This window comes from Ptychodera flava, chromosome 6 (genome assembly GCF_041260155.1).
Source record: "Ptychodera flava strain L36383 chromosome 6, AS_Pfla_20210202, whole genome shotgun sequence".
NCBI classification, from domain to species: domain Eukaryota; kingdom Metazoa; phylum Hemichordata; class Enteropneusta; family Ptychoderidae; genus Ptychodera; species Ptychodera flava.
Window position 1 is genome coordinate 7,129,987 of NC_091933.1, and position 25,988 is coordinate 7,155,974.

General features: G+C 40.2%; 2 protein-coding genes across 3 annotated transcripts; both read left to right on the top strand.

Moving 5' to 3' along the window:
* Positions 1-1,980: 1,980 nt before the first annotated feature.
* LOC139134744 (ninjurin-2-like) lies at positions 1,981-14,871 on the top strand. 2 transcript variants are annotated; one of them, XR_011552862.1, is made up of 3 exons: positions 1,981-4,189; positions 11,857-13,275; positions 14,438-14,871. XR_011552862.1 is itself a non-coding variant. In XM_070701764.1 (2 exons), the coding sequence occupies exons 1-2, from the start codon at positions 4,112-4,114 to the stop codon at positions 12,319-12,321; spliced, it is 543 nt and encodes a 180-aa protein (XP_070557865.1). In that variant the 5' UTR covers positions 3,859-4,111; the 3' UTR covers positions 12,322-13,410. The 2 variants fall into 2 exon arrangements, 1 of the variants encoding a protein (XP_070557865.1); XM_070701764.1 differs by lacking the exon at positions 14,438-14,871 and having other exon boundaries at positions 3,859-4,189; positions 11,857-13,410.
* Positions 14,872-18,829: 3,958 nt separating this feature from the next.
* Positions 18,830-25,348, top strand: LOC139134710 (ninjurin-B-like). Its single transcript, XM_070701683.1, has 3 exons — positions 18,830-18,970; positions 23,076-23,217; positions 23,750-25,348. Exons 2-3 carry the CDS (start codon positions 23,080-23,082, stop codon positions 24,383-24,385), a joined length of 774 nt encoding a protein of 257 aa, XP_070557784.1. The 5' UTR covers positions 18,830-18,970; positions 23,076-23,079; the 3' UTR covers positions 24,386-25,348.
* The last annotated feature ends 640 nt before the right edge of the window (positions 25,349-25,988 follow it).

Here is a 25,988-nt window from a genome sequence, read left to right on the forward strand (position 1 = left end):
TCTGTCAAAGCTAGGGCGCCACCAGCCGCCAATCTTCGTGTTAGAAACCATTCGTTTATTACCGGGAGAGGAGGGGGTTGGTGGAAATCAGGAGGCGGTTGACTTTTACAAAACCAATTTTTAGGGGGGGATTTTACAATCAAAACTAGCTAAATCTATGTATTCATAGACGTTTGATTGTTGATATTAATGTATTTGATTAGACTAGGGTGGTTACAAGTCCATGTGCGTGCAAGAAATTTGATTTTGAAATTTCACTGAAATGTTGATTAACTATACATTGTAGTCCATGAGGAAACTATGAATAAATTTTACGATACAAAATTAGCTAAATCTGGGCTTTTTTAAATGTTTGACAATTGATATTCATGTGCATAATGAGAATAGGGTGTTTGAAAGAGCAAATGTGAACAACAAATATGATATTGGAATTTCACCCGAGTGATTACTTGTAACGGTTCGAAAATTATTCTTTTCAAAGTTCGAAGGTCCAATGAAAATTATGTGTCAATTAAAATATTATTTATATGGACTGTGGCATCTGGGCGAGGGTCAGGTTTTGTGCATGAGAAGTGGGGAGTGTCACTCTTTTCCTTGCAAGCATTTTTGAAAAGTCACTATTTTTCACCCCGGGGCCTAAGAGTGCAAAGGGTTAATGAATCAAATAAGATGATTTTTTGGGGGGATCACATTTTACAATTGATGAAATGGGGGGGGGGTGTCAAATTCAGAGGGGTGGGGGAGTCGCTTTTTGCATTTCATTTGTAGCTTAAGTTCCGTCGACCCTTCCCCCGTAAAACACGAATGCTCCCTTACTCGTGACGTTCTTCTCACTGTCGATGGCGCTGTTGGCGTCTTGCTGCTGATAAAACTGAAGTGCAACATACCAGTGATGATTCTGTAAGTAGGCGCACTTACAGAGGCAACGACGCGGCAACGGTACTGGTCATAGGCTAAATCTGTCTAGGAACATTCCAAATACCATTCGATGTATCATACCATACGAAGCACTACCCAAATACGCGCAATATTTACTTTACGCAATGCGTCATACCGTAAAACGACCTTGCTGACAGGCTGCAGGTCGCCTGCTGCTAATCATAGCATTCTAAGAGCCATCCAAACATTCATGATGCGAGTCTTTGTAGCGTACCGTTCAGGCTGTCATAACCTAAAACAATCCTGAAATACTGCAGTCCAACAGATCATTGGAATATTGTTTATTTGAATCACTGTCGATTGGAACCCTCCGTAAGAACACGGTCCTTTGCTGCGCACACATAAAACATAGTTTACATAACATTCAAAGGAGGGCACAGACAGATTTGGTGGTATGGTTGTAGAAGGGGTTGAGAGCTGTTTTTCCTTTGATGATCTAGAGACTGATTGCACTACGTGTATATTATGGGAATACGTCCACTGTTGTGCACGGGTCAGGGCTCCTTCAAACTTTTTTCCTCTGAGAGATTGTTGACGGATGATGGTACTTTAGACAATATTTCTCTCATAGCCTTGCCATCGTTGATTGTGTTCGTTCTCGTATGCTGTCGGGGTAGGGGTCTTGAGGAAAGGTGATTAAAAAACTCTTATACATGGCCAGAAAATTAATTTCAACAGTCCCCGTTTCGGGTGCAGCTTAAAACTTACACGAAATCATAAACGGAACAAGTCGAATTTTGATATTACGTGTAGTATTTTTTGTTCTCTGAATCGATTGCTTTTCTCATTTATGCTGTAATGTTAATTTTTACATTCAACAGCAAGTTTTTTAAAATTTTTGTACATGGACTACATTGCAAGCTGACGGAATTTACGAAAGAAAGAATTTACCCGTCGAAAAGCCTTCATCATACTGCTTATACATGTAATTAGTGTAGCTCTACTGTCTATGCTTGTAGGTATATGGTAAGGCTTTGGTGGCAAGCTTGCTACCGTTCAAACACATCTACACTGTCGGTGTTTACACAACACATTAAACAACAACAAATAACAGCACGTCACACTAAAGCCGGGTTCCAGCCTATACGTCATGCGTACAAGCTACCGTTCTGAGTGATCGAGAAAGGTAGCTTGTTCTTTAATTTTGGACTGTTTGTATAAGCTGATCGACTTTCAGGTAAGCATTCCTCAATATGCTTTCATTTACAATTTTTTTTTCTAATTTTTTTTCTCATTCTCTGCTTTCCCTTTTGGTATGCGGCCACTGTTTATTGGGCTGTATAAATTGTATTTACTGACGCAGATTTAATAGATCAAATATCTATATTTAGTAACAAACAATCTGTATTCGCAGACTGCATGGTAGCAAATGACTGTCTGATCGAACCTAACATTTTAGAGTAAGCTTCATTTAAAATTGTTTGAATTTGCTCGCTGTGGATAGAAAGCTATCCGTAACATTAAATATATTGTAAAGCTGAATATGACATTGTTGTGTTCTATATTTCGTGATATCGTTGGTAGTATCTATGGATTCAGGTTTAAAGTTAGGGAACCCACCAGGTACTTTAAAATAATTTGCTACAAGTGTTCATTAAAGTATTTTACTCGTGGAATATTGCCTGTGCACACTATTATTGTACAGCGAACAGTCGAGGAACAATGCCGATCGGAACTGTTGTTAACTAAACCAGCATCAGAACATGCTTGGTCGCATGCAAAAAAAAGGAAAAAAGGAAGAAAATAAACACGTATTTATCAATGAACACCATTGGAACTACTGAGGGAAAGTAAGATATTTTAGTTATCTTGTTGGTTTAATCAGCAAATTTAAGCTCATCTTCTTTTCTTTCTTTTGCAATTCACTTATTTTTATGGGTAATAATAATTTGTAATATTCCAACTTTCAGCTGGAGGGCATCAAACACATTTGGTAATCTCCCATATTAGTTCCAATCGTGTTAATGTTTGCACGGGATCGGCAATCGGATCCACCCATAATGTCACTGTCAGCTTGATTTCACTGTTATCCGAATCAATATTTTTTTGAGGTTATATTTATGCATACATGTTTATGTTTACCTATTTACTTTTTTATCTATCTACGTACTAAAGTTATTCATTTATATCTGTCAATCAATCTCCTATCTTGTGGTGAAAGTAGTTCTAAATATGTTCAGTTTTGGGGCCATTGTCTTTTTGTCACAGCGACCCTCAAAAACGCAGAGTCTGTCTCTTTAAAGAATTCAATCACCACCCATTCGCTGCGACGACCAGCCAAAAAACAGGCCCCCATCGGGCGGACACCTCACAAAGTGGCGACAGAGGCCATTACATATTATTTCTTTGTACACAAAATTGCATTGTCACGCCCTGTTGTTATTCTGATTGTAAGTCATGACCTTGGGTGCCATCTCGAACGGTATGTCAGAAGACTGTATTGTAACAAGCTGGTACTTCAATTACTTTATGTCAAAATTTGATTTAGGAGATCAAAACGATGGCGTCGAGATCTCGCAAATGGGGTCCCTTAACATTTAGTCTCTCTCGCAAGCATCCAATTTTTGCTAGTTTCTCATGCGAAAAGCGTACAGTCTGATATTATATTGTTTGTTTCGATTAATGGTTTACAGGCCATACCGAGAAAGTTGCGGGCATGACAAAGTGACGAGTTTTATTGTTGTGTCAGTATAGGTATACGATTTGGTAGAATATTCAAAGATAATATTAGCATATAGGTTGAACGTTTTTGCAATTTGACCCATCATGCACCTTTTGAACGAGTGAGTGTCAGGGTTCTATTGACAACACGGTAAATTGCAATGGTGCCCCATGATGTATTCGTTCTTTTTAATACAAATTAAATTCTTCAAAATATTGCTCCTTCATGGCTAAAGCTTTCTCCGGGAGAGGGATTTGAAACAGGTCTCCGTCGATGCCTTGAAAGTCAAATCCCCCCTCGTCAATCCGTTCATCCGACAGCGTGACTATTGTTTACGGCACTGATACAAATACTCAGAAGTGTGTTGAACGGTATGTGACATCTATCTTTAATATTCCCAAAGCAAGACAACCCCGACGAACAGCGCCTGAATTGAATTCTCCTTATAATATTACTGAGCGAGACGTCCGATACTGTATTCACAAGTTGCGTGCTAACTGGATCTCCAAAATGACACACTCCACGTCATCACCTGTTGTCATGGTAACTGTCGATGACGACGTTCCGTCACACGAAGCGGAATCAGAGGTAAATATATTTTGCAAAGCAATTATGGAGAGCGGGAAATCTTCAAACGTTCAAACGCAGATATTTGGTGCGAATTGCTATTTTTTTCAGACTCATGCAAGACGCAATAGACACATCGTTACACAGAGACTTTGTAATTTATGCATTTATCTTATTTGTCTGTTGAACGAATAGCTGTCGGAGATGCTAGAAAGTCACATCGTTCTGAGTACTATTTTTTTCTATGGTGATGGCCATTTTTATTGTGTCCTTGGCTTTTCATACATTGACTTTGGAATTAGGCAGCAACCATGACACATCGTATAATCAGCGTTGCTTTACGAGAAAATACGCTGTTCTATGGTATTTTTGGACTCTCCTTCCGCCATGATTTCAAACAGTTTCCCCTGTACCTATTAGTTTTCCTCTGTGTGTGTGGCTGTGTCTGTCTGTCTGTCTATCTGTGTCCCCCACCAGATAATCTCCCAACTTCCCCTGTACTGTGTTTCGTCAATGTAAAATTTTCCAATCGCCAGCTCTTTGCCTCATACTTTACCCCTAATTCTAATCATACTCCGGGCCCGTCAATTAAGCCTTTTCAAAGTTGCTCGCTCAGTATGAGAAAGTCTTGCCGATTCAGCGTTTCCACATCTATTGCTATGTCACGTGCAGAGAAAACTAACAAAAGGGTGAACTCAGCAGTTACTGTTTAAACAAAATTTATTACAAAAATAAAACTAATTGCTAAGTTAGGGACAGAGTACAAGCTTTAAAAGTGTACAGACTACTTATCTCAGCTGGGACGGCAAAGCTCCAGTCTCAGAGTTGTAACAGTCAGTTGGATGAATGAACAGTCCTTTGGCTTGCAGGCTGCACAAAGTCCACAGTATAAATCCAGCGTTGGCAGTGAAGGTCTTGAAAAGTCTTGAGAATGACTACTGCTGGAGTTTAGTAACACACAAGAGACACGATCCCAAAAGTCTGACTGGAAGCAGTGCACGTCCCTTTTATAAAGGCATATAAGAACAATCTAGAACTTTTATTGACATGCTAATTACTGTTCTAAAATTATCTCTCTTACACAACTAATCAACTTTCCAGAACATTCCAAACATGACTAATTGAATTCAAGGTTGTGAGGTCATTAAGGGCAGTGACCTTGAGAATGTTCTAGACCAATTGAACTCAGGTCATGATGAGTGTGGGGGAAATGACCTACATAACACACCCCCTCTTCAAAAAAAAGAAAATTTTTCAAAGAAAAATCTTTCTTTTGCAAATGTAATCTTGAAAAGGATTTAAGTACTCAAATTTTGTTTTACTCTAAAGTAAAATTTCTTGAAAGTGAACAACAATAAACTCTAAATACGAGAGAGACAGTCTGCAATTAAATTGTCTCTGCCTTTGATATGTCTAATATCAAGATTAAACTCCTGTAACATTAAACTCCATCTTAGCAATCTCTGATTTTTGCCTTTAAATTTCTGCAGAAAAACAAGAGGGTTGTGATCAATATAAACCACTATTGGCTGATTTGAAGAAGTAACATAAACTTCAAAATGCTGTAAAGCTAATATCAAAGATAAACACTCTTTTTCAATTGTAGAGTAGTTTCTCTGGGATTTGTTAAATTTGCGTGAAAAATAGCAAACAGGATGATCTACACCATGACTATCCTCTTGCAATAAACAGCACCAGCAGCCGTATCACTAGCATCCACAGCTAATTTGAATGGCAAAGTGAAATCTGGTGCAGACAACACTGGAGCACTTTGCAGTATGGCTTTAAGTGTATCAAATGCCTGTTGGCATTGCTCTGACCAAACAAACTTTACTTTCTTTTTAAGTAAGTTAGTCAAAGGCTCAGTAATTGTGGAGAAATTTGGACAGAATTTTCTGTAGTAACCAGCCATACCGAGAAAGCGCATCAGTTGTCGTTTGCAGTTTGGTATGGGAAAACTTGAAATGGCACTGATTTTGGCATCAACAGGTTTTACCTCACCCTGTCCTACAGTATGTCCGAGGTAAGTTACCCTAGCCCAACCAAACTCAGATTTGGCAAGGTTGACAGTCAACATTGCTTTGCTCAGTCTCTCAAAGAACTTCCGCATGAGCTTGATGTGTTCCTCCCAGGTGTCACTATACAGGACGACGTCGTCAACGTAGGCTGCACACCCGTCTAGCCCGGATATGACGTCGTTGATCATCCGTTGGAACGTTGCCGGAGAGTTCTTCATTCCGAATGGCATCACCTTGTACTGGAACAATCCGTCTGGTGTAACAAAGGCGGATATTTCACGAGCACGATCCGTCAGAGGGACTTGCCAAAATCCCTTCAGTAGGTCAAATTTTGTCACATACTTGGCTTTTCCCACTCGGTCGATGCAGTCATCAATCCTCGGGATTGGGAAAGTGTCTGTCTTTGTTAAAGTGTTGACCTTCCTAAAGTCCGTGCACATACGATAACTGTGGTCTGATTTGGGAACAAGTATGCACGGCGAACTCCAGTTACTTTTACTGGGTTCAATAAAGTCATTGTCCAGCAGGTATTTGACTTCTTCCTGGAGATATTTCGCTTTTGTTGGATTCAGTCTGTATGGATGTTGTTTTACAGGCTTACTGTCCCCAACATCAACGTCGTGATAGATGACGTTTGTCCTCGTTGGAACATCTTGAAACAGGTGTTTATATTCATGGAGCAGTTCTTTCACCTGTTGTTGTTGTTCTGGCTGGAGGTGTGCCAACTTTGTAGACTCCAGCTTCTCCAGGATTTCTGAGTTCTGAAGCTTGACCGAGCCCAGCTTTGAGTTTAGAGTATTTTCACTCAAGTCAGTTTCAGTATCACTATCTTCATAATGGCCAGAACTGACTGTACTGACAGGCTTTGTTTTAGTAGGATTATCCCTATCCAAATATGGCTTAAGCATATTTATGTGACATAGCTGTTTTTGTTTTCGCCTGTCAGGTGTTATTATGATGTAATTTAAATCACTCAATTTCTTATCAATTAGATATGGCCCAAAGTAACGAGCATGGAATGGTTTTCCAGGAATTGGAAGTAGAACAAGAACCTTTTGACCTGGTTCAAACTTCCGTTTTGAGGTGTTTTATCGTATTTGATTTTCATTGACTGCTGAGATGACTCAAGATTTTCTCTGGCTAATTCACATGCTTTAGAGAGTTTTGTACGAAAATCTGACACATATTGCAAAATATTCAGACAATCATCATCGTCTGATAGGAATTTCTCTTTAACGAGCTTGAGTGGGCCACGGACTGTATGTCCAAATACAAGCTCAAATGGGCTAAAACCAAGAGACTCTTGAATTGACTCTCTAACAGCAAAGAGCAGAAAATGAATTCCTTCATCCCACTGCTTCTCTGTGTCAAAACAGTAGGTCCTAATCATGTTTTTCAAGTTTGATGAAATCGCTCAGAGCACCCTGACTTTCTGGATGATAGGCGGATGACCTATACTGTTTAATGCCTAGCTGATCCATTACTTGTTGAAAAATTCCAGACATAAAGTTGGACCTTGATCGGACTGGACACATTTAGGGAGGCCAAATAAAGTGAAAAATTTGACTAAAGCTCTCACTATAGTCTTTGTCTTTATGTTTCTCAGTGGTATGGCTTCGGGGAACCGAGTTGATGTACACATTATTGTCAGCATGTACTCATTTCCTGATCTTGTTTTTGGTAGGGGCCCAACACAGTCTATTAGAATCCTACTAAATGGTTCTTGAAATGCAGGAATTGGCTGTAAAGGGGCCTTTGGAATGGTCTGATTCGGCTTTCCTACCATTTGACATGTGTGACAAGTTTTACAGAAATGTGCTACATCCTGCCTGAGATTAGGCCAATAAAAGTGACTGAGAATTTTATGATAAGTTTTCCTGACTCCTAAGTGACGAGCCCAGGGCGTTTCATGGGCCAGGCGCAATATTTCAGCACGGTAGGGCTTTGGAACCACAATTTGATGTTTTATAGCCCAATCGTCATCAACCAAAACATCTGGAGGTCTCCATTTACGCATGAGAATACCAGACTTTGTATAATAGGAAACAGAGCTATCTGAAGTTTTACCTTCATCATCTACCCTGTCAAACAAAGACAAAATATCTGGGTCTTTGTGTTGTTCTGCAATGAGATTTGATCTAGAAAATGTCTGACTTTGGTCAGCAGAAGTTTTACTGGAAGTTTCAAATCCACGAGGGATAACGGAATGATCCGTGTCAAACACCTGACTGAGAAAGGTGTCATTTAAGTCAACATCTGTGACATTATTTTTGAGAGTATTTTGATTCTCGGAAGTTTTCTTTGACATGGCTCGAGTAATGGCACATGAAGGAAATAAATCGGGTATCTCTTGTTCAATTGGCTCTGGATCCTGATCTAAACTAGGATTATCAGTCACAAGTGGATTAGTAATGACCTTGTCCCCAGCAAGGTCGTTTCCAAGAAGAAGGTGAATCCCTTCAAAAGGCAAAAAAGGCCTAATACCTAAAGTCACAGGTCCAGAAACAAAGTCCGAAGACAAATAGACATTATGGAGAGGAACAGGAATGTAGTCATTACAATCTACCCCCTTAATAAGAACTTTAGAACCTGAAAATGACTTTTCAGAAAACGGCAGGGTATCTGCCAACAAAAGAGACTGGGAAGCCCCGGTATCTCTTAAAATTTTGACAGGGGTAGCGGAAGAGAAATCACTAGAAAGTGATATAAAACCATTATGAATAAATGGTTCGAAAATACCCATAATGCTATCTTGAGAAGAATTGACCTTGACCTCATTAATTGGGGATAAGAGGGTTTAACCTCAGAAAATGTGTTGCACACATTATTAGACTCTAATTGAGTTGATGAAGAAATAAAGCCGGTGGGCTTAGATCCACTTTGACCACTTTGACCTTCACGTTTTCTTTTCAATTTGAAACAATCTGACATTAAATGGCCGTCTTTCTTGCAATAATTACAAGAAAGTGTACCGAACTGTTTGTCAGAAGGAGATTGAGACTTGGGATCTGATGATGTGGAAGTGTTACTTGAACTCTGTGAACTGTTGTCATTTGATTTCCTACTGTCCTTTGAAAAATTCTTGGATGAAAAGGAGGAGTTAAATTTGCCTGCATTGTTTCTGTAGGAAAAGGACTGGGATGGTTTGCTGAGAAATGAAGATTTGTGAGTCAATGAGTAATCATCGGCCAAACGTGCAGCAACCTCCAATGTATCTGCCTTTTGTTCATTGATAAACGTCTTGATGTCACTCCGAATGCACCTCTTAAATTCCTCAATCAAAACAAGTTGTCGTAATTTGTCATAATTCTGACTGACCTTTTCAGAAGAACACCAACGATCAAACAGTTGTTCTTTTGTTCGAGCAAATTCAACATAAGTTTGATCCTTCACCTTCTCACAATCCCTAAATTTCTGACGGTAAGCTTCAGGCACCAACTCATAGCCCTTGAGAATTAATTCCTTCACAGAATCATAATCTGAAGCCTGCTCTACTGACAATTGAATGTAAATTTCTCTGGCTTTACCCACCAAAGCACTCTGCAAAAGCATAGACCAGGACTCCTTAGGCCAATTCAGACTCTGAGCAATTTTCTCAAAATGAAGGAAATATTTATCAACATCATTTCTTGGAAAGGGGGGACTAACCTGAAATGCTTAGTGATGTCAAAACCGTGTGAAGGGAAGGATTTTCCTGACTGTCCAAGCTCTAAACGTTTCATTTCTAATCTTTCCTGCCTATCTTTCTCTCTCTGTCTTTCTTCCATTTCTAACTGCATTTGTATTTTTTCTTTTTCTATTTGTAATTCTAGTTTCTTGATCTCCAAATTTGTCTGCATTTCTAATTCTAATTTTCTGAGTTCAGAGGTAGACTCGGGCTCATAATCTTTCAGGGTGGATTCCTCAAATTGGCCTAAATCAACTAGATGTTTGGCAATACGGTACTGTATTTCCCTCTTGCGCATAGATCTTTTGACTTCTACTTTAAGGAAATTTGCCAGTGCTATGAGGTCATCTTTTCTGAGGGAATCAAATGTGTCCTGATCAAGGTCATCCATTTCCTCTGGTTTAAATTCCGCCATGATTAAATTTCGCTGAGTTCACAGTATACAGTAGTTTTAAAAAGGCTGGCAAAATGTTGTCAAACGGCTCAAAATGTTCGTCTCCCGGACGAGCCCCCAATTTGTTACGTGCTAGAGAAAACGAACAAAAGGGTGAACTCAGCAGTTACTGTTTAAACAAAATTTATTACAAAAATAAAACTAATTGCTAAGTTAGGGACAGAGTACAAGCTTTAAAAGTGTACAGACTACTTATCTCAGCTGGGACGGCAAAGCTCCAGTCTCAGAGTTGTAACAGTCAGTTGGATGAATGAACAGTCCTTTGGCTTGCAGGCTGCACAAAGTCCACAGTATAAATCCAGCGTTGGCAGTGAAGGTCTTGAAAAGTCTTGAGAATGACTACTGCTGGAGTTTAGTAACACACAAGAGACACGATCCCAAAAGTCTGACTGGAAGCAGTGCACGTCCCTTTTATAAAGGCATATAAGAACAATCTAGAACTTTTATTGACATGCTAATTACTGTTCTAAAATTATCTCTCTTACACAACTAATCAACTTTCCAGAACATTCCAAACATGACTAATTGAATTCAAGGTTGTGAGGTCATTAAGGGCAGTGACCCTGAGAATGTTCTAGACCAATTGAACTCAGGTCATGATGAGTGTGGGGGGGAAATGACCTACATAACAATATGTCACGGGAAAAAGGCCTAGTCATCGTGTTACCTTAAACATCTGCTATACCCCAGACGACATAACGTCACCGCATCTCAGTAAGTCATGTTGTTGTCTTCTGGATTCCATTTTATAATGAGATTGGTTTCATTCACTTGTGAGAAACCAAGTGCACGACGTGCTTTTACTTTGCAAGTACTTCGGTTTCGCTTTTCAGGTTAAAGGGAAACAGTCGTCGGAACTGCTCCTGTGCGACATTCTTGTTTACAAATAATGAATTCCGTGCACAGTACCTAGGTGCATCGCATCATCATAGCAGCAACATTTAAATTATACGATGCAGACTATGACCGACATGATTTAATTGTCATCACCATCGTGCCTTCGATACAGTGTTGCCATTGGTCGTATGGGTCCCATACGACCTCTGAGCGCAGTTCCGACTACTAGATCACTTTAATACCGATGACTTCAATGATGTTACGCAGTGCAAAAACTGTCGGAAAATGTAACAAAGTTTAAATACTATCACTACACCGGAATTCCGCATTGGCTGGTGGCTTCGCAAAAGTTCTGTCGTTGGGGGCGCTAGTCAATACCCTCCTATGGGCACCATGTATTCGAAAGAATAACTGAAAACGTATTTTACATAAACCTGCCACTGTACAAATACCTTTTTGTCCAAAGGCAGTACCTATACCAAAGTTTTGCCGTAAGACTTTACTCTTTAATAGAATTGAGTATCGTAGGCAAACATGCAGAGGTGTGTTAGTATCTAATGTGTCAGTCAGAATACCAAGCTACTGCGAGGATATGTTAAAAAGTTCAGTTTAGAAGTTGTGTAGTTCGCGTCAGATCAAACATGACAGACAAGAACACCTGAAAGATACCAAAAGACTGAACGTGATCTTACAATGTAATCTCTACTGTCAGGTTTATCGAGAAAACAGCGACGATTCACACAGTGAGGGCGATGGAAGAGAAGGAGCAGATGAAATGGATGGGGACAATTCTAGCACCGGTGACCCTGACGACAAAACACCAACCAAAGAACACTTCAATGCCAACACATACGCCAGCAAGAAAACCATATCTCAAGGCATGCTAGACGTGGCACTGTTGACCGCCAACTCGTCGCATCTCAAACTCCTCTGTCAAAGCTACGTTAGGGGCGACCAGCCTCTATTTTTCGTGTTACTGGTGACGCTCTTATCTGTGTCGATGGCGCTTCAGGTCGTGGTTGGCGTCTTGCTGCTGATCAAGCTCAAGTGCGACATCGTCAACGGTGATGATTCTGTCAAAAGGCGCGCTGACAGGTGCAACGACGCCGCCATGGTACTGGTCATGTTCATTGTCATTGTCAACATTTTAATAGCCTCCTTCTCGAGTGATTTGTAGGATGGCAGACAGATGTCATCGAAAACTGAAAAATGGAGACTGATTGTAAAGATCAACTACGCGGGTATTGGGAAAATCAATATAACTAAAATTATAAGAAAGATATATTGCAGCCTTTTTCTTAAAAACATTATCTCCATATATCGGACCTTGGAAAAAGTTAAACTTTGGAATTTTCGTAAAAACACGAACTTTGCGTGCTCTGACGAACTCGTGAAAAAATTAGACCAACATTAGAGGAGGAGAAAATAATATGTCTTTATCTTTCACCCGCCCCTCTCTACTCCTGGATATAACTGTCGACGTCCGCCTTGAATACAAGATGTTGATGCACATACAATTCAGAGAGTATACAATATGTAATTAAGACTCGCATCAAATGCGATTCCGTGTTAACTCGTGTTCCGAAATACTTTACAGACGACAGAGCCAACCACTTTGAAGAGAAACAGTTTTACGAAAGAAACCTAAAATAACCCATCAAGAATAACAAAAAAATACGATATCATTAAATTATAAGTTATACCATATTTTGATTCATGAAATTACCGGCATGTCTCCTTTGACCGAGAGACCTTTTGATATTGGACCCGGAAGCAATGGTTGTTATGAAATCATTTAGGGCACATTCGCTGTTACTTTTAATAATACGTAGATTATTTTTGTTCATCTAAACGATTTCCTTACTCTGCCCCCTCACTATTTTTAAATAAAAAAACATTAGCCTTACCACAACGCATCATTGTGTACAACGTGCGATGTTTCTACTGACAAATGAATCATTCTGTACCCGACTTACATCCGGCTTTCAACGAGACATAACATTGCATGGTCATAACATACATACGGACACTGGTGACATGAAGTTGAACTGTAAACATTTCAACAGGATCTTCGGAAAGATGTTGAAAAATACATAAAACGTTACAGCTGAAGTTCGTCTTAGTGTTTAGGGTAAGATTTTTTCGTTTCAAGGCTTTTTAGTTCAATCACCTACCACTATGTCCAACCCCCTGAAATGTGGGGATAGTGGGACAGTTAAAGTACACTGACGGACGGATATCAGCTTATAGCTCCAATATGTGAAAGCTCAAGCCATGATCGATGCCTATACGGTGAATGGTTGATATTTGCTCTAGTTTTCTCTCATTCACTTCGAGGTTGAGAGTGTGGTATCGTTTAGCACCAATGATTTGAAAAATTTGTTATATTAAATATATATATATATATATATATATATATATATATATATATATATATATATATATATATATATATATAATATATATATGTGTGTATATATGTAATATGTATATTTATGTATTTATGTATATATGTGTCTGTGTCTGTGTCTGTATGTCAACAGAAATATGTCAAACAAGGTGAGTCATAGGGACAACATTATTGAAAAACCTCGGCTGCCCTGTGACCTTTTGATTCACTACGTTTTTGAAAACTCTAAACGGATCGGTTTTACTTCCCCTGTACAAACGCTGCGGTACTTCCTGTAAATAATAGAACCAACTAAAGGTGTTAGGCTATAGATCAATCTGTCTGAGAAATCGACTGCCATGTGATCCTTACGTACAAAATGATTACAACTATGCAAATTATAGCATTTGCCAATTTCGGAAAATATATACTTTAATGGAGTTTCAAGCACCTTTTTCAGAGAAGTCGTTGTTTCGACACTATAAATATGCAATTTTCCTTAGAGGGTAAATGACAAAATAACATCATACTTTTCAAGAACAATACATGTACATTGTATATGATAGTCGACGCACCTATAGCATGGACCAAGTGATTTTATATAATTTTGTCATATGCATTGCTCATCAACGTTTGTTTTCTTCCTAAAGAACTGCTTTGACAAGTTTGTCATTTCAGATGAAAGGGGACAAATCTTGCACCAGGATTGAGACCAATGCAAGTAGTCATTGCATATGCAGACAACTGACACTGCGTACAGTGCCCGGGTCTGAGTGTCTCAGGGTGTATTTTTGGCCGTAAATAATTTCATTCTCAGCTAACTTTGATTCGTAGAAATGGTTGTATACTTTCTCCTAACGTTCATAAACCAGTATACAATCTTGTTCCTATTTGCATGTTTTAGAACCACGGAAGCCATATAACGCTGCCAAGGACGTGCATGCAAAATTTATACGGCCAAGGACAAAAGAGCAGTAAGTTATCACCAATCAAACATTTTTTCCAACACCGGGTGAGTAACATTAAAAACAATCAAATTAATTTGGTCATTCAAGTGTGTATAATTTCCAAAGTTAGTGATCTTACACAGGACTGGAGATATCCCATGTTTAATTATGAGTACGACTGGTGATTCCTTGGGGACGTCTACGATGTCTCCCATATGTAGACAAATTCATAGACTGGTTTTAAAAATTCTGCAAACATACTTTTGAGAACGGTTCTCTATTCCCATATTTAAATCATTTGGAAAATTATGCTTGATGAGAAAGATTATAGTAATTTTGTAAAATTTTCCACAGACTGTTTCCACAGCAATACAGAATAATACGATGGAAAGCAAGGCGTTTCCACAGCAATACAGAATAATACGATGGAAAGCAAGGTGTTTCCACAGCAATACAGAATAATAGGATGGAAAGTAAGGAGACTAGTCGCACCTGTTTCATAAAACAAAAGATATTGATGTTTCCAAAGGAAATGATAAAAGAAAGTTACTTGCTGACTTCTCAGAGAATGAGCCCTTCAGTTTGTCTTAACCTGTTTCCCAGCGCTACCTGCAGAATATGTGACTTTAATTGTATTTTAATGGTTATTTTGTAATTATTACTGAAATATCTAAACGCACATTTGCTAAATATTGTTGGACAATGTTATATGCTTAAGCTTTCTGTTATTGCTTGTATGAAGAGCAGGAAAAGTTATACGAAAAGCAACTATCATTGGTACAAATCAAACAGAATTGTGGTAATTTAACGTGCTGTGCGCGTGATACAATGGTTCGCTAATCAGCGATTTTTGGGTTTTTTGTGAAAAAATACTGATTTGACTCTACTGGACAAAAATGTTTCAAGGCAAAATTTGAAAAAAAAAATCGGCCAGGCTGGGTGAAAAACTTAATTCTTGCCATACCCATTTCCTCCAGCTCCCCCAGAAATCAAATGGTTCATTCCTAACGCTAATTCTGGTTGCCACCGAGGTTACGTTTGATGTGCTTCCTCTGGGGAAAACTCTGAATACTACTGTAACTGTGATTTCGTTTACACTGGATAGATCTTTAACACGACGATAAACAAGGACTTTTGTACCTCTTTCCCACTGCTTGTTGACGGGGAGGTCATGTTTTACAATGGGGAGGTCACATGTAGTAGAAAGGCAGCAGGGGAGTCACACTTCTGTGGAGGACTAATACACGTCAAACGTCCCCGGCCAGCTGCCCGTCTTGCTGCGGATCCGTAGCCCTACCACTCCCTTTGCTGGTTGTGTTGGGGACAACCAGCAAAGGGAGTGGTAGGGCTACGAATCCGCAGCAACTGCCCGTCATGAATACAGAACGGTCCCATTACGATGGGAGCGACAATTTATGTGCTGATTGTGCAACGTTTGCAGTGATCAGACAGTAGTTGCTGAACACGTGACACTAACTAATAGTAGAGACAAGGCATGTAAATGAAGATGAATGGAAAATTCTGTTGTTGCAGGGGTTTCGTCGTTTCCTGTCCTCTGGTATAGTATTATCGTCTGGAACGAGGCGTGGGCGCGCTCCCAACTTTGACTCTCAACTGTACTTCATTTCAGTCATTGTAGAACTATGAGTCATCCCCGCACGGGTTTTCCCCTTCATGGAGGTCAAAACTATATAATATAGGATTCTCCCGAAGTAGTTCCTGTTCCGCCTTTTCCCAAAACATCCCTGCATGCTATCCCGCTGTAAAACATTGTATAATATACGTCACATTTCTCTCTGTGTAAACTGAACACTCATGAATTTGTGGCGGGACCGTGCAACTTGATCCCGGGTATCAAGTCCCTGGCCTTTAAGGCTTCCATTGTGATTTCCCCGGCAACTTCGCACATGATACTGTCATACCATTGAATCTGAACACCGCCCCGATTTTTTACATCGCCAGATAACGCAACCAGTAACCTACAACGACCTTGTTGACATACTGCAGGCCGCCATGCGCTAATCAAAGCAGTCTTAGAGCCATCATTGCGCAATGATGGGGAGAGACGACAAGCTTGACTGCATAGAATAGGGCACAGACAAGGTTGGCGGTATGGTTGGAAAAAAGTGTAACGAAAAAAATATTAATGCTAAAGAGAGTTGTCATTAATTTTGATAATCAGGGGGCCTATAATTGCACGATTTCAAGGAAACAGAGACTGGCACTGCATTAGAAATGAAATATTTCTGTCTGTTTTCCTTTTTTATCAGCGATATAATTTTAGTGGCAACTAGCCAAGATTACGCAGTTACACTTTCAGTCCAAGTCTGAATGGATGTGTGGTATTGCATCATTTAGAGCGAATTGGATGTATATTACTGGTCGAATTTTCCATGAAATATTATCACATGCATGTGCAAGTACCGTGCCTCGCGAACAACTGTATTTAGCGCTTGAAATTCTACTCCTTGCTTAGACTAGATGCAAGAATTGTCCTCTTTCGTTTTCACTGTTTGTCGGAAAAAACCCCATCGATCTCCGTTCACTCATGCTGAGCAGTAGTGATATTGAATGATATATTTTTCAGAAATGACTTGTCAATTGTGACCAACCGACCTTGGAATGTTGTGCGCGGGTCATGCATGGCTCCTTCAAACGCGTTGTTCTCTTACGGGTGACATATATATCACGGGGTTTTAGACAATATTTTTCTTACAGCCTCGCTATCATTGATTGTGTTCGTTCTCGTAGACTGCCTTCGTAAGTAGTTTGGCGGGGGGGGGGGGGGGGGTTCCGACGAAATGTTTCAGAAAATTTCAAGCGCTCCTATTTCGCGTGCAGCTTAAAATTTACACTTAAATACAAAAGGGACAACATCGAATTTTGATATTACTTGTGGTATTTGCTCTCTGAATCGATTGCTTTCGTGTTCAACTGTCTCGATTATGCTGAACTGTTAAATTTTGCATCAAACAAGAAGCTTTTAAATTTTTTTACATGAACTATATTGCAGACTGATGAATTTTTCGAAAGAAAGAACTTACAAGACGAAAAAATCTTCAACTAAAGTTACAGCATAAACATTTTAGTGGCTTCTGCTGTCTATGCTTGTCGGTATGATAAGGCTTTGTTGGCAAGCTTACTACAGTTCATTTAAACTTTTTTCAAACACTAACAATCTTTATGTTCTCCCTACGATATTACAGCTAACTGAGGTTCAGGAAAACAAATAAATAACATCAACTAATGGAATTAGATACACTCTTCTTCATGGGTAGATGGATTGCGTTTCTGTCAAATGTCTCTCTCTGTAAGGCTAACACCATCGTGTTTATGGGTCTTCCATCTTGATGATTTTTGCCCTCTGGCCTAATCTACGTGTGATGCATACCACTTTCACCGACTTCAGGTGAACTGAACTCCTTACAAGCTGAGTAGCCAGATATGTCATAATTGATTCCGTAGTTTGCTAATCCGTGAAAACCACGGGAAGATCAACAATTCGACTGAAGATTAACGTCAGCCCAACGGGGTGTCTAAAATATATCTTTTCCTTGTGTGAAAAGAACCAAAATATCAAGGACCCTCATAGACTTGGTTCAAGTCTATGATTTGTGATTGTATGTATAAGTGGGATGAACGCGATGAGTTGTGTTGTTTTCATATGAAACGAATTAGTGGGGTGAGCGCCATGGGATTGGACGCTATAAAGGGGAGTTTCGCGGCCTGGAATCCGGCAGAAACTAACTAACTATATTGCGCAGACTCAAAGGGAACGTGTTCGATCGCTACCAGGGCGCTGGGCTACCAAATTTCATAAAAAAGAGACACCAGGGAAACTGTTGCAAATCATTTATTTTTTGAAAATTCATCGGCTTGAACTAAGTCAAGGATTCTCACTGTAACACTCCGATAGTTTTGCCGCTCCCTTCTCTTCGTCTGACCACGCTTTGTCAGTATTTTCGCTAGAATTGAGTTCGAAAAGTGAACTACTATTACGCAACCACTAATACTGAACATGCGACCTGGAGTTGATATATTACAACGCAATGTGATATGTGAATGGTGGCACGTGTTTCAGAACACACCGGGTCGCGCATTCCCATATATGGAAGACAGACAGCGGAAGTGCTGTATGGGTACACTTTATATGATTTGAAAAGAGATTGCAAAGAAAAGGCACACACCTTCCCGGAACTGCGAGGCTCAATTTAGAACTGTCAGTGGGGATCGAGTGGCTGCATTGCTTTGTCTGTGTTGACCTTCGATGCCAAACATGGAAATGGTGGGCGTCGCTGAGACTGGGGAATTCCCACGGCTATGAATATGCATCTATCCCACAGTGTGGACTGATCAAAAACACGTGAAATGTAGTACTAGTAAGCATTAAAGAAGTACGTTGAAGAGCAGTGAACATCTTTGACCTACACAGCATCAAAGGCTCGTAACAGAACATCCAGAGCAAAATCTACATACTGTCTCCCGAACAGGTAAGTCAGGACAGTTTTCTCACTTCCCATTTTCTACGTTAAGAAGTAAGGCGATGCCTATAACGTGTATTGGGTTCTTGCGTTCGCGCCGCAAATCACGTAGTTGTCCTTTAAAGCTTGACAGCTATTCATCGTTGCGCCACGGCATCGGCTCCGCTCAAAAGGTGGAAGTGTCTAGTGTATAGACGACCTCGTATCAAGCAGGAGAACGTCAGACTCTGTTGAAGCTAACTGCACATTAAGTTTGTTTCAGGCAGCTTTCCAAACAGTCTCCGGGTACTCGTCACGTGTCCCGTTTTTTTTAAAGGGGAGAACGGTAGGACAGCGACATTCGTCTGAACGTTCGTGTGTACTCTTCAGAAAGAGAGAGAAAAAGACAACTACAGCGACGAGATAACTCAGAAGCTGTGGGAAATGTATGATTACATGTACCTACCCTTAGCTGTTACTTGAGGAAGTCGTTTCTAATGTTGACCGTCCTGGATCAGAGTCAATTAACTCAAAGATACTAGCATCAGTGTACAATTTTTAGTGTAAAGGGTCCGACGGCTTGTCTTCCGCATTACTTCAACTCGTGAAATTACGTCGACTTTATTTGTTGCTCTTCTATCGACTCAAAAATTGAATGTTTATTTGGTTGTTCTTGTCACAAACTACCCCCAAAGAGGGGTAAAACTGCAGCAAGTAAAAATGAATGCAATAAAAATACTGACTGACTAGCGGGAGATAAGAACACTTGTAAAAATGCAGAGGATAAAAACACGGATGTTTCGGGTTCAACCCTTACGTCAGCACTTAAACATGAAGGAGAAACGTGGAAATACAAGAGCTAAAACAACCAATCATGTGAGGGACACATTAATCGCATTGAATTGTACATTCATCCAAGTGGTGCAAGAGTGCCAAGTTAAAAAACTGTGGCCTGTTCTAGTTAGTTCCACTCACACAAGAGAAAGCATTGATGTCAACCACCTCTTGCCAATGCAATTGCATCCTTGGTTGTCACTGTATGGTTGTTTGCTTTAGAAAAAAAAGCAGTATGCCGGAGTGATCTTATGAACATCGGGTATAAAATAAGTGGAATTCTCGGTCTTTACGTGTTTGTCGCTATCGTTTGCCATTAGAATTTTCGTCTTGCCACATTAAGTTTGATATTGGTTAAGTTCTGAATTGTATTGACCATTAGTGTCTTGTGTATTGGTCTTTCTGGATGTTGGACATTCGAAGCGTATGGTTGAAACGTGATTTACTACGGTGTATGTTTGGGCGAGGACTATTCTGAAGCGGCCGAGCCAGTCCGTGGCCTCCTTTAAATCCAGATTGCATGTCGGCTGTGGTGATATCCACCGACTGGTATACACGGCCGATGTACGCTCGATTCACCCTCCTGAGTTCTGCATCACGTTCTACGAATCACGCATGACATCGAGTCTATCCTTTATTCATCGGCCCAAATTATTGTTATGAACGTGTCCTCACGCACTATCCAGAGGGGAAGTTATCGGTATTGTCTTTCATCTCCACGAATTCGCTAAACTCGCCTGTGCGTGCATTTTGCCTTCTCGGTACAACCATGACGTAGCTATGTACGCCAGAGGCTTGCATAAACAGTATAGTGTCGATAATCTTCAAATTAAGTAAAGTTATCACGCTCGGTCCGACTCATACACAATTATGTAGGTAAGACACCATAACTCAGTACTACAATCATGGAGGCTTGACACCATAACTCAGCATTTAGGGTTTCTTGGGATGGTCCTCATTTCAGGAAAAAGGATGAGGCAAGCCACGGGGAATAACCCGCCCTGCCCGAGTGATAACTTGGATGTGATCCTGTTTAAATTTGTTCTGGATGTACATATACATAGACTGCATTTGATAAAACAAGTGTCAAAGACTCAATGTGATCAGGTCAAGGTTAAGTACCTCGGTCCGCTGTGAGTGGGGTAGTCAAATGTGTATAACAGGGCAAAACTACAAAACATTTTCCAGGGCGCATGAAGCGACGAGATTGTATTAAAATTGATGGTGATGTTATGCGGTGGCACAACGGGCGATGTTTTTGTACCGTGTAAAAAATTATCAAGCTAGGCTTGCAAGATAGTGTAAATGAAAGAGCGAGGCGAACTTGGGAAGATCACAGACTAAAGAGGACGACAAAAGCCACATCTCACACACAATTTTTCAACTGTCAAAACAGATCCCTGTTTCAGCATACGGCGTCATTGCATGGCGCATGAAACGTATCCATGTCAATTTGAATCTCCAGTCTTCCGCTTTTACACTTCAAATGTTTGTACATAATGGCAAGGATGAATGCCGAGTGTTGTTAATACTGAATCTGAAGATCAAATGTCATGTAGCTTTAAATCAACACCAGAAGGTCGTATCTCGGGGGAAGAGAAACATTGTAAATATAATACGACCCAAAGAAAAAATGCTTGCATGCCTGCATGCCGCCTAGGGGTAGACAAACAGCTGGTTTTATGAAATTGTGACCAGAACGGTTTTATTTGCGAGGAAATGTATTTCTTTAACATATCATGACCAAAATTAAATTTTTGGGGAAGAAATTGCTGCTCTTATCCTCTCGCTATAATTTGAAAAAAAACGTCTCCCCCTTCCCCGCAAATAAATCTCCATTTCCCCCTCCCTACTAAAACGTTTCCACTACCCTCATACTACCTTTCCCTCTGCTACCTCTTTACTATATGTTCCTCCCCTACCTGTGAGGAAAACCACCAACAACAATCAAATTGTAGTCCTTGTTCACTTGTCGGACATTTTTCATAAATTTTCAGTTGAGCAGTAGAATGAAATGTTCCAGTCCGCTGATGAGAAAAAAGTGCCAGGCGTCCGTTCCTGGCGGCCCACCGATAGGAAAAATATTACACGCCGCCCGCAAAGTTTTACAACCATATTTTAGCTGGAATAGCTGTGTTGACTGTCCCTGATATACCACTGTCTTCCGAGTCTAAATCACGAGATTAATAAGCCTCGCTCGTACTGCGGCATTCCTAAATGCTCGACTCACCCAAATTTCTCAGAAAGAAACACGTTTGTGTAATCGTTTGAAGAAGGTTGAAGGTTGTACTTGAAAAATCGGGTGAAATTGGAAGGAAGTAAAACCTCCCTATACTACCACAGTGAAATATTTATTACTATATTTTGTGCCACAATCTAAGTATCCGTATCATAGCTACCATATTTGCGCAAGATTTAGTTTCTTTACACGCCTATCGGGATATTACATCAGAAATTACCAATTGCGAAATTCTCCACTGACGCGACGAAGTCTATAGGTGGCTCCAACCTAGGTCATGTTGATTCATCTCTGCAACAGCGACTGTGACAAGCCAGGAAGACTTGTGACTTTTTCACACATCAAGAATTTCAGTACTTCAGCTTTTCATTCTTAAAGTCCGCCACTTTTTTCAGTAGCTATGTCGTCAGATATTCGAATCGCACAGTTTTGGAACGACATGATGTTTCGCACGGATTTCGTCCCATCTCGTGCAATGTCAGCGCTTTGGCGCAAGTCCAGCTCACGCCGTCATGAGCAACAGAGGGTCGATGTTTCGAATCGGCTCGTGGGTGCGTGTAAGGAAGTACGGCTCCCTGCCAAATTGTCTTCGTCGGCGACAGTTGGATTTGACTAGAAAGATAGTTGCAACAAAAGACTGCACGGTTCAAGACCTCAATCTTGGAAAGCAATATCACGAGGCCAGTAACGTAGATGTCCGTACTTTCACTCGTCTTCCTAGGGTGATTTGACTGAAATCGAAACAGGTGTCTGTCCGTCTCTAGCGCTTCAAACTTGAAATCCTACGCGTTTGCTTTCTATAGTTCTTATCTGTGTTCAGCAGCACGAATGGCGTGATATGGGCGCACAATGAACTAACCATGGCATTAAAGTTACTCTTGCAAGTAGAAAATATTAAAAGTCATGAACAAAAACCACCATGGCTGGGAGCTGTATAGCCAGAATCTCCCCTGAAGCTTTGCCATCCCTGCCTGTATGCTGCAGAAAGTGCAAGTTCAAGAACATGCTTTCCCATCTTTTTCAGAGAGATTGTTTCACTGGACAATTTTCGTTATATTTCAGAAAGATGACCCTTGGCGCGCAACAAGATACTGAGAAGATTGGGCAGGGAAGCCCAGAGACCTCACGTCACCATAACAACACGCGCAACTGCAATGGTAATACTGTTTTCATTCCCATGGCTAGAATACAGTCCGTCTGTCCGGTAAGAAATCTGTCTTTTTGTATACTTGCATAGCTGAGATTTGGTATATGGCTAGGGCACATTCGTTACGGCAACTCATGGGAAGGCACTTTTAACTTTAGTCGCAAGAATAATAATCTGTCAGTCATTTTAATGCACTTGTCTATTTTACAACAGTCTGCTTACTACTGACTGATTTTACCAATTTAGTCAGGTTTCCACACCCAGGGCTACTGATCCGTGCTCGTTAAACGTCCTTGTTTACTGTCGACAAATGGCAAATGACTAAGAAGATCAAGGATAACTGTTCTTTTGGCACACAGAGTACACATGCACTCTGATAACAATGCTCATAGAGCGCGGGACTTCAGTTCTGCATGTGTATGCAAGTACATCAGACATCTAGAACTTAGCAAAATTAAATTAAAAAGTGCTGCTGCAGCTCACTATAACTCCACATTGGTCAAATAAAGAACCCTTATGATCCTTTAATACTCGCCACCTTCCTGTTTTCATTTCACCAATTGTCTGTATGTTTTCTCTAATATTCAAGGATGATGACTCACTAATCGACTTCGACGTGGTCGACAGGTCTAAGGAGGCTAAACTTACAAGAGACGTACCACTGGACGTTACATCGGAACCGGACGAAGTCGACGTCAAACAAGATCGCACCGCAAACGGTGTGTTAATGGGTAGTGGCCGTAAAGAAGAAAAATTGGTACGCCGTCAGTCGAAATCAATCCGTCGCTTGAATAGCTCCGTGATACGCACGTTCAACGCCAACACCTATGCTAGCAAGAAAACAATAACACAGGGAATGCTCGACATAGCCCTGCTGACGGCAAATACATCGTACTTGAAGCTACTGTGCCAGCAGTACATCGAGGGCAACCCTCCGAACTTCTTCTATTTTCTGGTCACCTTGTTGACCATTTCCATAATCCTGCAGATAGTCGTGGGGCTTCTACTCTTCTTCAAGATCAAATACAACATTCTCAAGGCAGAACACCAGCGACAGGCCGATATCTGTAACAACGCGGCCACCGTGATGGTCATGGTCATTACTATCATCAACGTCATCATAGCGTCGTTCAGCAACCATGCCCTGTCGAACCACACCGCTGACGAATCGGAAATCATTGAAGATATACTCAAGGAGTTAAAATCGGGTCAGGGTTACGCCTGATGGATTCTAAGGCACTATTGCGGTGTTTGGGCGTTTGTAAGAATACATTGAATCGCTGGCTCATTCTCGAAATGAAGCCTTGTATGAATAGCAATCGTCAATGAGCACACAGTGGGGAATTCGCGAAGGGGACTGAACTTTTGCGACGTGAGTCACCACTTGGCGGGAAACACTTTTCAGACTATAGACTCATTGAAATAGCAAATCACCAAAGAGCTTTAGGTCTTGTAAGGAGCGGTCACAATATTAGAATGATAAATAAACCCCAAAATTTACAGAATTTCAATTCTCTTGGGAAAATTTGATATTTCAGGCTTGCTCACTTAAAGTTGAATTTATCTGGGTGACCATTCCTGAATACTATTTCAAGGTAAATGTGTCACTTTGTTGTGAACTTGAAACAATGCCATGACTTACATCACTGCCATTTTGCTAGTTATTGACAATACTTTCTGACCGTATGCAATTTGACCGCAATCTCAATTTCACTGAAAAGCGGCCATGTTTGAGAGCTATCAAGCAATCGACAATGTATGACCAAACTATCAAATCTTTCGTCTTGTTTATAAACCGAAAGAAATTCTACGTTTGGGATTAAAGTACTTTCAAATTGGTCTTTTACTGCCAAAAAACTTCCATAATACCATTGGGCACGTTCGATTCTAAAGCTAAGTAAAACTGCCATGTTCGAGTCAAAATTAGTTTTGTAGTAAGCTTAAAACTGCATATCATATATGTTTCACTCGGATGTAACACCGCCATGCCTTACATCAGGTTGTTTCGCTATGAAGCCAAAGAAACTGCATGATATAACAGATCAAGTTTTGACAAGTAAGTTACGTATAACCCAGACATTTACTTAATTTGTAGGTGTCACTGAAATGTATATATTTTGAAAACTATTCATTTATTGCTAGTGAAATTTTATATATATAAATAAAACATTTTACTTTAAGTATATAAGTACTATAATATTTTCTCCTTTAATCACACAAATTTCACGAGATCTTCATATTATAGCTTTTGAGAATATGTAATTCCTTTCATCGATTACGCACCATACGGGAACTTTTTGTTGTGTCGCGTGTCGTTAAATATCGTGATGTCCAATCATGTCAGCGGAAACAACTGCCGTCAGCAGTGGAGATCATAGTAGACCGAAAGGATGCCATCAAAAATAACCAAAAGAGTTCCTTTCAAACAAACGCAATGTTTTGTCAGCAAAAATCGAATTTCTGAACGCATTTTGCCAATTTTGAGGATAACTAGTCAGGTTAATTAGTATAACAAAGAAATGTTACTGTCGTTTTTGGAAGATACAATTTGAATGACGGACATAATATGTTGACAGGATATTAAGGTTCAAAGGATGGAGACTTGGGGAAGTTGAAACTTAAAATTTCAGGAACTGATGCTGTTTCCTCTTTGATTGACGTTTAGAAACTAGCATTCATGATGAGGTTTAGCACACTGGTTCATGGCCCCGGATTTTCCCAGTTATATCCATCGTAGTTTCTTTTTACCTGGACAGTCGCGTTTTACCATAGGAGAAATCTCACTGCGCTCTTGGGATGTTCTGTTCCCAATGACACTTAGAAATGTG

What these genes read in the sequence shown, in the direction of transcription:
- LOC139134744 (XM_070701764.1), top strand. Translation starts at nt 4,112, where the DNA reads ATGACACACTCCACGTCATCACCTGTTGTCATGGTAACTGTCGATGAC. An exon ending in CACACGAAGCGGAATCAGAG is followed by an intron (nt 4,190 to 11,856) that starts GTAAATATATTT and finishes CTCTACTGTCAG; the next exon opens with GTTTATCGAGAAAACAGCGA.
- LOC139134710 (XM_070701683.1), top strand. Translation starts at nt 23,080, where the DNA reads ATGACCCTTGGCGCGCAACAAGATACTGAGAAGATTGGGCAGGGAAGC. An exon ending in GAATACAGTCCGTCTGTCCG is followed by an intron (nt 23,218 to 23,749) that starts GTAAGAAATCTG and finishes CTAATATTCAAG; the next exon opens with GATGATGACTCACTAATCGA.